This window comes from Phaeoacremonium minimum (genome assembly GCF_000392275.1).
Source record: "Phaeoacremonium minimum UCRPA7 unplaced genomic scaffold PA7_03_scaffold_582, whole genome shotgun sequence".
Lineage (NCBI taxonomy): Eukaryota > Fungi > Ascomycota > Sordariomycetes > Togniniales > Togniniaceae > Phaeoacremonium > Phaeoacremonium minimum.
The window spans coordinates 337,912-351,209 of record NW_006921484.1 but is presented as its reverse complement, the minus strand read 5'-3'; the positions used below and the strand labels follow the sequence as shown (position 1 = coordinate 351,209).

Below are 13,298 nucleotides of genomic sequence, written 5' to 3'. Positions count from 1 at the left end.
CGCGGAATGTGCTCTAGGTCGCAGAATGCAATTCGATTAGCAGCCTGATTGAGGCAGGAAAACCGGCGATGGCGTCGTCTGCAGGCGGAAGTCTCCCGCATCGCACAATATCGAATATCAGGACAGGAGAGAGCAACTCTCCCGGCAGACCGCAAGCTACACCAGGAAGCCCTCATACGCCGCAACGAACAATTACCTCAACCTTCGGCTCTCCTTCGAGCATTCGCGCAGAAGAAGATGTCATATTAATCGAATTCGGCTCGAGAAATCTTCGTGTGGGCTTCGGCGGAGATCCTTTACCTAAAGGCCAGCTCGAATTTGGTCCGGAGCATCAGCGACGGGTTGGCGACTTCAGAGCCTGGGAGACGGGCTATCAAGATGAGTGGAGAAAGAGACCTCTTGGGAAGGACTGGGGCAGCGATCATGAACTCTGGCAGTTTGATATACGAGGCGTAGACCTGGGCTTGGTGCAAGACAAGATCGAGCGGGCATTGCGAGAAGCATTTACAAAGTGCGGCTCCATTGAATGATACCCACGCGAAGGGGTTTCCCACCTGCTAACACTGGTGTATAGATTTCTTTTAATTGACTCACGAGCGAGACGAATGGTCGTCATTCTTCCTTCAGGCATACCGATGCCCCTTTTATCTGCGACTTTAGATACCCTGTTCACTCGATTCCAGACTCCTTCCATTTCGCTTCTCTCGTCACCAGTTATGTCAGCGGTAGCGGCTGGCGTTCGCTCTGCTCTAATAGTCGATCTTGGCTGGAGGGAAACCGTGGTGACCAGCGTCTACGAGTATCGAGAGGTACAATGTAATCGAAGCGTCCGGGGTGGGAAGCTGCTGCTCGAATCGGTGCACAAGTTTCTCTCGGCAGCCATCGCAAAATCCGAAGGTAAACCTTACCAACCAAGCTCCGACCAAGAGACGGAGCACGTTCTCGGGTTTGAAGAGTGCGAAGAGATTGCCAGCCGCATGTTATGGTGCAAACCCGTGCGAGGAGCAGCCTCGAGCCAGGACTCGGAGGGTTTGCCGACGGTCACGGAGCAGGATGAGTCTGAGAGCACCGCATCGGCGGTTAATCAGACTGCTAGCATCCCCCTAAAGTCGATATCATCACCGGCATCTCTTAATATCCCATACGAGCAACTCACCGAACCGTGTGAGAACGCATTCTTTGAGTCGCAATATGCATCTACCAGCTTTGACGACCACGAACTCCCAATACCCATGCTGGTGTATCGCAGTCTGCTTCAACTTCCAATGGATGTGCGGGCGATCTGCATGGCTCGCATAATTTTCACTGGAGGATGCTCTAGAATATTAGGACTACGCGGCCGGATCTTCGATGAGGTGAATTTACTCGTGAAGGAGCGCGGTTGGGATCCCGTGAGGGGCAAGGGTGTGGAACAGTTAAAGGCAAATCCGAAGCTACAACGGCGTGGAAGCCGACAAGCAAGCAATGGTCCTACTGGAGTGAGTCAGCCGCCTGATAGCGGTGGAGAGCAAGACGGCGTGTGGCACGATGCTGCGAACGCTGGTCCGGAAGTGGACCCGATCGATGAACAGTTACGGAAAGGGGCTGATGCCCGGCTGCCGGTTCATGGTGAGCTCAGGGCCGTCGAGTCTTTAGGGGCATGGAGCGGAGCAAGTATGCTCTCTCAACTCAAGATTCCGGCCATCGCAACGGTAGACCGCGAAATCTGGTTACAGCAGGGAGCCAGCGGGGCATCAAGACCAGGTGAAGTCGACTTGAAGGCGCAGCAAAGACAGAGCATGGGTGCCGGTGGGCTGATCCGAGGTGCTGCATCGGGGACGAATTGGACTTTGGGCGTCTGGGGATCTTCATAGATCTATGCATGCACATCTGCATCCGCTTCCGTGGTGACGCCCAGCTGTTCTATCAAAAACCGGCTTGCAAAGCCCCAATTGTCCAGTCCGTGATCCTTCGCTGTCACATGTATGTGTCCGAGTTGTGCTGTTCTCTCCGTCTTCTCTTCTGATCTCGCGGGATGTTGGAATATGTGACAAATTGTTCTAGACTATGGATTGACGATCGTGATCTCCTTGATCTCAATAGAGATATGACGAACCCTTCTTGAGCACACTCAACTTATTTACTGCAGCAAAGTAAAATACATTTGGGGAGCATTGCAACCTTCTTGATGTCTGTTCGGCTTCTTGACAGATTGTATTCATTATAGTAAATACCCACCGGGGTTTATTTGTTGAGTATGGTGCGTGTCTCGCCATGACATTCGAAAACGAAAGATAGCCTTTAGGCGATTCTACATCCAAACCATATGTTCTATCTCTGCGCGATGCTGTCATGAGGTCTTGAATCAGTACAAAACCATATTGCCTATCCTTTCAAATAATTGAGCGGGCAAATGGTACAAGCCGCTTGATATTTTGCCTCCTATCGAGGTCGTAGTACCTTGTCTTGCTCCTGCCCTAAACGACAGGACGTACTTGCCCTTCTGCTTCCTCCGAGTAACCACTTGTTTACATCTCGAATCCAGATCAAGGAAGTGTCCCTCCGCATTACGCCAGCATTATATCAAGAGGAAGCTGCAACGCAACAATCGCACCTACCTCTATCACACCAGGCTCTGCTTGCTCGGAAAGACATCATCATTAACTCCGTCCTTATTTGTACTATCATTATCCCCTTCTCCTGTTATCTGTTTTGTCTCCAGGCTTTGCCATTCCAATCACTCAAATCCCCATCTGTTTACAACCTCACCGTTCGTTCGTTGCGAAGTTGGCACAGGGCCTTGTATGCATACCAATCGCTGATTGCTTCTTGGTTCGCTCTGTCACCCTTCCCTGTCTCCCTCGTTCACTCGAAGCCAGCATCCGCCGGCAAAGTCGAGCAGAGTTTTGGAATTTTTGTCCTCCTCCGGCAGTATCCCGAGTAAGTTTGGCCTTTCTTATCCACCCTTGCCCCCTTTCCCACCAAGAACTGCCTCCGAATCACCTCAAACATGACTCCCTCTGCCACTCGCAAACGTATCAAGAAGCTTGTCCGTGAGCTTTTCGAACTTCAGCGATTTGATATCCCCATGACTACTGCTACTCTAGTGGAGTCCAAGTATCTGCTGCGAAGTACGAAACGCTGCGCTCGCGTCGACATAAAATCTGATCATTCCTCAGATGTGCTAACCTGCGAAGTTGATCGTCACTCCATCCCCAAATTCATTCTTTGCCAGCTGCAGGATCAACGACTGACTGATACGTCCAGCCCACGAGTCGCTCTCACAGCTGCTCTCTCCTTCATCATCTCCTCACTCCCCGCTCATCTTGTCAGAGGCTCGTGCTTTCCGGTCCTTTTTAGCTGGCAACGATCGCTCACCCATCGGACTCACGTCGTCTTTGCCTTCGTCGATATCCCGATGGCTTCACAAATCTATACCATCGAGGAGCTTCTGAACCTTCGAAGCTCCTATCAATCTAACGGTCTCGCGTCCGTCGCTAATAAGGATCGCGAGCTTGGTACGTTGCTCCCGAAAATAATCATTGCCAATATCATCCCACTAATATATCCTAGCTGAGATCATTCGTGGCCCCAGCTACAACTGTGTTGGTCCAATGCAGCGCAACGGTAGAAAGACTAGGGAGGACTCCTCTACGGAGTCGGACGAAGTAGTCTTCAAGGGAAATGTGAAGCGCCGCACCGCTCAGGTTTCAACCCAGCCACCGGTTCACCCTGCCCCTATTCAGCCCGTTCCCTATCAAGCCGACTTGGAGTGGAGATACCGCGGAAGAACCGACTCTGAGATACCAGCTAGTGAGCCTCTTTCCGCTCCATCGGGCCTGAATGCGCAACAGAATGAGGGCTTTCAGCGCTTCTACAAGGCTGTCGTCTCTCCTACCCATGTCCGTGTTACGGCTGGTGGACGCATTGTCCCGAACCCCAGAGGATCTTCCCCAACCACCAAGCGAGCCAAAGACAGCGAGTCTTCAATCAATACTCAGGCAGGTGAAGCGAGGCCTACTTCGACTATGAAGGAAGGAGTGCCGATGATGGCTATGCCTTCTATGCACCCATTCTTTACAGGCTTTCCCCAGGGTTTTCCACCCTTCCATCCCCTTGGCATGATGCCCATCCCAATGGGTACTCCTATGCCAAATGGGCTGCCCCTTGGCGCCATTCCTGTGCCAGCAGCGCACAAGCATAACAGTGCCCCGGATACTGCACTCAAGGAGACCAACAACAAGAAGGCGGAGGAGAATCAACCAGCTGAGGTGCTCAAGTCAGAGAAATCAAAGACTGATATCAAGATCTCTCCACCCGAGCAGTTCGATCCTACGAAGCCCTTCTTTTACAACGGTCAGTGGATGTATCCACTTCCAACACCAATGCCTCCAGCTTTCGGTCGTGGGATGATGCCTTCCCCAAATTTTGGCGTCCCCTTTCCTGCTCCCATGATGGTACCGCCTCCAATGGGTATGCCAATGATGCTGAATCCTTTCGCTGGCCCCCTACCATCTCATTCTGCATCAGGGCTGTCTCGAGCAGCAAGCTATGGTCATCCAGTCCATCCATCCTCTGCAAACCCTCCCATTTCTTCGATTCGTCCAAGTGACATCAGTAAGAAGCAGATGGAGTCCCTGCGCGGGAATCTCAAATATCACGAGGATCAACTGCAGTACAACCGTCATCAAATTGATGAGAAGGACATGGAAAACAAGATCCAGCTCCTGAAGAATGATATCGAGCGCTTTGAGCGTGTTTATCAGGCTCAGCTTGATTTTGAGGCAAAGCACTATCCGAAAGCCGACAGACCCAAGGATGACAAGTCATCCGTCTCGAACCGCAGCCTGAAGCCTTCCAAGTCGTCTTCATCAGAGGGTGAGGGACATCAAAGCCAGCCTCAGTCTCAGGTGGAGACAAAGCCTGTGACAGAGCAGGTCAAAGATGTCTCCCGCGTTAAGACTGGATTGAACAAGAGTCTTCGGGCTGAGCCTTCTTATGATTCACATTCATCAAAGCTGGCCGCTTCTTCCGAGGATCGTGTGAAGAAGTCTAGCTTTCCCAGTGATGCTGCTCTCGCGCCTCCGTTCCAGCCTCGCTCTGTCTCTTTGTTCGTTGAGGGCAATAGCTTTGCCAACTTCAAGGACCCAGTCTACACGGAAGATCAGTTGAATGAGTCGCACAGGAGACTGTTGGCTGCCGGGGCAAAGGTATGGGATGCCGCTCCTGTCGACAATGCAATCGATAAGCAGGGCATAGATCACCGTGACCCGGCCCAAGCCACCAACGAGGGTGCTGCTGACCAGCCAGATGATGTCGAAGATCGTAGCAGCTTAGGTATCCCTTATCTTGTTGGCACCCTGCCACCTGGCATGAATCCTCAAACTGCACGAGACACGGACTATGTCTATGTGCGTGAGCTGACGGATGATGAACGACGTTCTCGATATCTCCATTGGGGTCAAGCTCCTCATTCTGTCCGAAGAGGTCTACCCAAGTTCGATGGCAAGGACTTCTACCCTCCTTCTCCTATTAAGGAGCCAACATCAGATAGCGACTCTCCGACACTGCGAACCAGGCGGATCCCGTACAAGAAGGAGCGCGCAGATGCATTTCGCCATGAAGCGGTGAGTACCGCAATTCCGGTCTCCAGTCGCTTGCCCAACGCGAAACTAGAGACATCAGAGGGCCATGCAATGTCTTTCAGCAGTCAGGTTGGCAGTAGCTCTGATGACTTCAAGATTGCTCTTGAGGAGAGCAAGACTCCTGATGAATCCAAGAAGTCGAGGCTCAGCAAAATCGGCAAGGTCGCTACCAAGTCAAACGAATCCCTTGAGCGACGATCAGCGGATCACAGGTTCGTACAGACACTCTCCCACCCTTCCGTCGTGGACTAAGATGTGCATATAGTGCGAAACTTTGGCGAAGTATGCTGAAGAGAGGTGTCACCAGTTCCGATGCTTTACCTAGCGAGATCTCCTCCACTACTGTCCAGGGAGTCCTCCCGCAGTACAGAGGGCACGCTGCAGCATCTCTAAGTCCAACCATTGCTCATCCAGCCGGCTCAACAGGTCGTGCATCTCCTCGCAAATCTCTCGAGCATTCATCAATTGAAGGAGCACTCCTTAGACCTGTGTCTGTCACCGACAATCGTGGAGAAAACATGCCACCCGTCGGACCTGCTTCGCTCGAAGACAATTTCCGAAATATTGTTTCACTGGATGCGAAGAATCGCTCTGTTCTATCGGCCAGCTGGAATAATCTGAAATGAGCCTTGACTGCTATTCGACTTGACTACCCTTTGTCTGAACGAGACGGCAACTGTTAGATTGATCACCTCGCTATCAGGCTGTATCATGTATCAACATCGCATGCACTGTTTTTTCGACTGGTCACGTTTTGCTTGCGTCCTAATTTTTTCGGATCGACGAGATCCAAGTAGTCGATGAGGAAGAAACGACTTCATATACTGTGTTACTGGCTCCTGCTTTTCCATTGCTGTCCGCCTGTTATCTGGTTTCTCAGGTTAGTCGACTTATCTGACAGAGTATTCATTCAACTTCAACATCATACACAACGTGGCAAGGACTTTGATGGAGTATAATTACGATTACATTCTCGAGAACGGCAACAGATTCGTCTCTAATTATTGCTTACGCTTTGGAGAAGCATTCTCTTTGACTCATAGCATAGGCTGGCTAGTTTAGCAATGTGTAGATTTATAATACCGCTTTACTAAACGCGCTGTGTTTTGTTATTCTGCCTGACCCTCAGTGTACTACTACTCGACATGCCCGAAAAGTCCAAGGAGCATGACCACAGGCTTCCGTATTATTACAAGTACCCACGGTTTCGGAATGTACCTCACCATCAAACCTTCAAACTCATTGATGGAATCTACTGATGAAAGTCTGCAGGCGAGAGCGGAGGAGCGGTGATTCATATTGCTCCTCAACTTGGGTTGCTCTTCGCCAGTCGTATACCTCGAAAACCATGAATTTATGTGGTTGACGCGGAGATATCCTAGCGGTCTAGAAACTTACAGTGTTTGAACTCTAGAGGCTCATTCTTGTCATGGAGATAACATGCTGTCGTGTCAGTAGAGACAACTAGGTATAGCAAGGATGGCCGCCTTGGGCGCTTGGTCACGTTGCATCAGTCAGGCCCTTGGAGACTTCGGGAGTACCTCCCATGGAGCATTTCACATCGCAGCGGTGGGGAGCTGGGACAATTGTGAAATGGCCATTGAGCAACCAAGTGCTTCGGATTTATATTTTCTGCTACCGATCCGTCCATTTCCCATAAATGCAACAGCCGTAGCATGTCGCAAAAAAAGACGCCGAGCCGAATATTTTGATTCCAGCCGAGGCCACACATGAATCACGTGAACGGGTTTCGTGATACGTTCGTTGGTCATGCCTACTTGTCATAGCGACAAGGTAATGTGCCGATAGATGCTGCTATGCCGTTTCCATCCCTCATTCCGATGAACCTCGTGATGAGTGAGGTAGCTTATTTGGCACCGGTCTTGCCCTTGGTCTCGCGGCCGGCCTTGATGCGCTCCAGGATGCTCTCACGGTCCTTGTCGAGCTTCAACTTGGTGATGACGACGTTGCTGGGGTGGATGCCCAGAGGCACACTCTGGCCGGAGGTCTTCTCGCGGGTGACACGCTCGACGTGGATGACGTACTTGAGACGGTAGACGGAGGTGACCTTGCCCTCCTTGTCCTTGTTAGAGCCACGGACGATGAGGACCTCGTCGTCTTTGCGGATGGGGATGCTGCGGACCTGTTGACGAAGACGTTGTCAGTAAATTGGCTGTGGCTGCAGGGAGTTGAGGTGATTGCTTACGTTGTACTTCTCACGCAGCTCCTTGCTGAGAGGGGCGCTCATGACGTTCCTTCGGACGCTTGAAGGAGCGCTGTAGTGAGCCTTGCGAGACTTGCGTCTCGAGGAGTGGAGAGCTGTAAATATAATCGTCAGTCGTGGACTCCATGATGGAATATAACCATGACACGGTATCAAGTAGGAATAATATGTCAACACGTACCCTTGCTGACCTTGGCCATTGTGATTGATTGCTGTGAAGAATGGGAGGTTAGGTTGGTAGTCGGCTGTGATCGTGAACGGAATGAAGGAGAGGAGGAATTGAAGGTGTAGAGTGGTTTTTGGTGTGAGCAGAAAATTAAGCGAACCCTGTGGGAATTCGGTGGGGCTTTCCTGACCGCCTACCAGTTTGGGTGATCAGCCAGATCAGTTCTGCCAGGCGGTCTGCCAAAGACACCAAAAGTTTACACGCTCGCACGGACCATCCTGGGCTTTGGGTATATAAGCCTCGTCTCTCTGCGTCCATTCTCAAAATCTTTTCCGTTTCTTGGTATACTTACCTTGTCTGGCACCGACCCGATCAATAAGGGGACGGTGCAGGTTGGGAGACCTGCATTGCACGTCGCGGAGTTGACCAGTCTGGTTTGTCCTTCGGGGCCAACCTGGGCGGAATTTTTGATATTTTCTTTCATTGTGATCTCCACTTGATGTGGTGGCACGAAGAAGGAGCCTCGCACTAGCATCATCAGCATAGAGTCTGCCTCTAATTCTGGGAAACCCGAGATCCTTACTTAATTACGGAGCTGTCATGGAATTAGGAAAAGCGAGATGCCAAAGTGGTGAAGCTCCGACTCATTGGCGGTCCCCAGCGTCCATCCCGCCTGGAGGCACATTCATTTTGCAGCTCCTCCAACGTAACTAGTGAATACGTGATTCTCACTGATGGTGCCAGGCGACTGCCGTACCTAGATAGTCAATAATCTTTCCGGCTACCATTTCCTACTAGCAGCGCCCTTCATTTTCAAAGTAATTATTCGATGACTTGTCGTAATTGCTTGAACGTATTGCCGTTCCAACTTATCTGGACATATCAATGTTAGGTAGAGCGAAAAGTGTGTAAGATGATTCGCGAATGGTAGGACTGTTAGTAGAGTACACTGGTTATGGGCGCATTTTGGTGAAATTTGGCGTTTATTACTATGCTGGCGGAGCTTCCACAAACAGCAGGTCATTCACCTCACGATCCTACCTCGATGAGGTAAGGACTGCGACCAACAGACTACCAAGGTATAAAATGCCCAGGTGCAGGTTCATATTGAACTTAATCTGCCATTTCATCTCCAACTTATTGTGAATCAGAGGACACCGCCTTCTGTCCTCTGGCCCTCCCAACTTTGAATCAAGTTCCTCACTAAACAAGCAGTTGTCTATGGGTCTCAACTGATCCCAAAGGTGATGATGCTTTCGGGGCTGTTGCCATTATGATTCTAGATATAGTAAGGCACTGGAAACTACCATACAAATTCCTCGTACAACGTGAATTAACGTACATAGAGGCCTGTCAATCCATCTTCGATGCCTCCTCAATTATCAGTGTGTCGTATTCAGCTCCTTCAGTCATCCGATATTGACGTTACATTCAGCCTCCATCATGACAAACACCAGGACCGAGCGCCAATATACCTCTTGATAGCATGGGCATGAACTTGTATTCTCTCGACTCATCTTACAGTGGACTCCTGATTTAATACCAGCACAGATCCCTTGGGCTGGTCCCAGCTAACGTGCAGTAGCGGGTCATGATCCTTCGGCACTTGGATATGGTGCTCGCTACAAGTATTGATTAAATGACGGGTTCGTTTCGTGCCGTGGAGTACGTACTTGCGAGATAAGCAGGAATCGCCTCATGATTGCGGGCCGAACCGCCGCTGATCGAAACATATTGAAACATCAAACGACGCTCGACAAATCTCTCCGTCCAAGGTGATTCAACACATGTTGTTTTCTTGCCTAACGCTGGATTCCCGGGCCTCGTTCGGCGGCGGAGGATTTGGCGTGGGCGGATTGGGGTGAGGTTTTGGGTACGGCTTTTCATATTGGATCCCGCTACCAGACATTGGGCTTATCGCCATTCTAGCAGCCATTAGCGAGTTGCTCACGGTCTCTTCGTTCCCGACAACCGACTTGGGATTCTCTTGAGTCTCGAACTGCTTCTCCAGGAGCGTCTTTGAGTCTTGCGAATATCGTCTGCCCAACTTTCCCAATGATGAGCCATGGGAGCTTTCATTACTTATAACCTGACGGAGCCTTCGACACACGACTCGGGATTCGCCCTTCCCTTTTTGATGCATTCAGTCGCCCCCACTCGCTGTGAAGCGAGACGGCCTGAGCAAACAACCATGAAGATGGTTCAGTATCTCTCCAGCTGACATGTTTCCGCAGTGAGACGCAGGCCCGCCCTATGGGAGAGTGTCCCGGGCATTGCACGTGGTATGGCTCCCCCCGTCTGGTAGTTTGATCGGCAAGCGAAGGTGGTGGGTTGCTTGCGGGACACCCGTTCTTCTAAGAGGCCGCCCTTTGCAATGGAGGATATATGAGGCGATAGCGCACAGATGCTCTCGAGTCGGATGATATCGCACTCTGTCGCTGATAATGGAAGGGAACAGGGGTATAAAACTTGCTTCCGGGACCAGGTGACTCCCTGTATAGGCCAGAGATCAATATCGGGGGATACTCCACCGCAATGGCGACGACGACAACGACAAAGACCATCGCAGCGGTCGCCATATCAAATAGCCAACCCACCACCACCCACCAGTCCTCGACCCCGCGGCTGTTCCCTAGGCCCGCCGAGGGTCAGTCTTGCGAATGGGTGACCAGCCGTCTCACCATACCATGGTCAGTCCACAATAGGGGAGGAGTGTGCCGGTTCCTTCGGGCTTGTCTTGGACGGAAGCTGTGGGCCAGAACATGCTCTCGGACCAAGGTGCTGCGCAGACTTCACTTGACTGGCGCAAGAGTGTGTGCCTTCCACCACCCACTCTCTTCGACTCTCTGTCTCTACGGCTGTCTAAGTGGTGGATAGCAAGATTGCTCCGGAGAATTTGAGAATGCTGACGAAGCATCTCAGCCACTGAAGCATTGAGCATTCGCTCTCATGTGGGGTGTCTGCCTGGACATGCATTCCGGTACATGGCATCTTTCGACATATATACGGACTCGCGAGTAGTATGCCAAACTTCATGGGGTGGATGATCCTGGCTCCTTGACTCAACCTAGACACAGAAACCAACCTAACTCGCTTCGTCTTCGCATTCTCGATGCTGCGGCTGCTCTACCGGCGGCTTCACTACGATGCCCGCTGCCCGATGCCCATACTACGCAGTAACAACCAGACAACCTTACAACCTGCAGGCTCAGGACTGCTTTCTCCGGCAGCTTGATCGAATCCATCATATCGGAATGTTAGCGACTTGGCTTCCCACTAACTAGGGCTTCAGGCGTTAGAGATTCGTCAAAGCACAATCGACTTCCACTAGGAAGCGCGGAAACAGCACCCAAAACCGACATGGATTCGTGTTTCCTTTTACCCCCCCTTCCGCCTCATGCAAGATTGCCTCTATTCTACCCCAGTGGTGTTTCCGTCACATTCCAGGTCCCGAATCGCAACAAGCGAATAGAGGGCTGCTGCAGCCTTTCTGCAGGTGCCGCGGGGGTTCCCTCAGTCAGGGTGGCCGTTGGTTCTCTGGCCCTGCACATGATTGCCCTTGCAGGTGTCTTCCCCCCTCGATCCCATCGCCCCCCTCATTCTACGACGCTATTATGTGCGTCAGCGCAGCGCAGCGTAGCAGCCGCACTGTTCCTGGATCTTCTTTCTCCAGGCTTGCCAATCTCGGCACCCGGCAGCCTTGTCATAGGTCAGCCCGTTTCCTAGAGCCGGCGCGCCCAGCGAACCTTCAAGTTCCCGACCTCCGGGGCCCCATTCTGCCCCGCCGCCAGCGCCCAGCGCCCAGCAGCGCCCAGCAGCACCCCGCCTTTCACAAGCAGAAGTGAAGAAGCTTCCGGCTGTCCAGGCCACTCCAGTCCAGTCCACCATTTATGGAGCCCCAGGGCTTGAATAAAGCCGCGGGAGGATGTCTCTGAGCTCTTTATTCTCGTCCTCCTCTTTCTCAAGTGAGACAAGAGTCGCCGAGAAACCCGATTCGCCTGCGTTTCAGCAAGCTTCTTGAAATCCAGTCTTCTGTCTCGAGGTAGAAGATCTGACCTACTTCGCTACACACTCCAATCTGCTCCTCACAGCCGCTCCTTGCCTCACGTCATAAGAGCAAGCCCAGACCACGAGCTCATACAACAGACATGGCACCCATTCAGCCCCATTGGCAAAGGCCGTCTCATCCTGAAATCCAGGAGGTCATCATCAACGAGGCAGAGTTCTCCTCGAAGAGCCTGTCCAAGGTGTCGGTCCCACCGTTCGGCTTGTACGCCAAGATGGCGTTTCCTCCATGCACAATAGCCGAGGCACCCACATATGCCACTGTCCAGATGGGCCGAGACAGGCATTTGGACCTCAACAGCGACTTGCTATACATTAACCACTCTTGTGAACCTTCTCTTGTTAGTCTAACATGGCAGCTTAACAAACTATGGCCCCGGACGTTAATGCGGAGCTTCTAGATATTTGACACGACCAACTTCAATGTCCTTGCCGGACCGAAGGGTCTCGAACCGGGCGATGAGCTCACCGTCTGTTGCCCACGCCGTGCACCTTCCGTACTGGACTCCAATTTCTCACTAACTCATGACAGTTCTTCTATCCCTCCACCGAATGGGACATGGCCCAGCCCTTCGACTGCCTGTGCGGGAAACCGACGTGCCGCGGTCGAATCAGCGGGGCCAAGAATATGACTCGTGCACAGCTCGAGGGCGTCTGGCTGAACGGACACATTCGCCAGCTCCTGGAGGAGCAGCAAAACGCCGGCAGCAACGGCACTGCTGCAGACGCCGAGAAGAAGCGACCTGAGAATGGCGCTTCGAGGATCCCGCTGCCCGAGACCAACGACCCCACGGCGCAGGCGCTGAAAGACGCCCTGCTGCATGCCGAAAAGGTCGTCGAGGCCGCGCGCGTGGCGCTGATCTCGTACGTCGAGTCGGTCGACGCCAGGAACCGCAACGGCAAGGCCCAGGGCTCGTACAATGGCGCTTCGTTCGGCGCCGGCCCCGGAGACGAGTCCGTGGGCTTGGTCAGCGGCGCCTCGCGTCGAGGCCCGACGTCAAGGGAATTGAGCGGCGAGATGGGCGGCGATACGATTTGTGCCTAGACGCCGTGTGATATTGGGGCTCAGAGGAAGGGCGTAGCTAGTGCTTAACCACGGCCGTCATCCGCTCCGACCCCTTTTCCTTGCTCCTACTTTTCTCACGCGGGGTTCAACACCCCTGGGAATATTTTTGATCAATCATTACCGTTATTTTTCCATTCCTCTAAGCTACAAACA

At 52.2% G+C, this 13,298-nt stretch overlaps 3 protein-coding genes across 3 annotated transcripts; 2 read left to right on the top strand and 1 right to left on the bottom strand.

Annotated features, from left to right (window-relative positions):
• Positions 1–2,989: 2,989 nt before the first annotated feature.
• Positions 2,990–5,876, top strand: UCRPA7_8249 (hypothetical protein; the record flags this gene model as incomplete). Its single annotated transcript, XM_007920766.1, has 4 exons — positions 2,990–3,110; positions 3,159–3,497; positions 3,553–4,335; positions 4,510–5,876. The coding sequence occupies 4 exons, from the start codon at positions 2,990–2,992 to the stop codon at positions 5,874–5,876; spliced, it is 2,610 nt and encodes an 869-aa protein (XP_007918957.1).
• Positions 5,877–7,491: 1,615 nt separating this feature from the next.
• On the bottom strand, positions 7,492–8,048 carry UCRPA7_8248 (putative 60s ribosomal protein l26 protein; the record flags this gene model as incomplete). Its single annotated transcript, XM_007920765.1, has 3 exons — positions 7,492–7,767; positions 7,831–7,943; positions 8,030–8,048. 3 exons carry the CDS (start codon positions 8,046–8,048, stop codon positions 7,492–7,494), a joined length of 408 nt encoding a protein of 135 aa, XP_007918956.1.
• Positions 8,049–12,162: 4,114 nt separating this feature from the next.
• UCRPA7_8247 (putative galactose-proton symport protein) lies at positions 12,163–13,124 on the top strand (the record flags this gene model as incomplete). Its single annotated transcript, XM_007920764.1, has 3 exons — positions 12,163–12,420; positions 12,481–12,549; positions 12,612–13,124. 3 exons carry the CDS (start codon positions 12,163–12,165, stop codon positions 13,122–13,124), a joined length of 840 nt encoding a protein of 279 aa, XP_007918955.1.
• Positions 13,125–13,298: the final 174 nt, after the last annotated feature.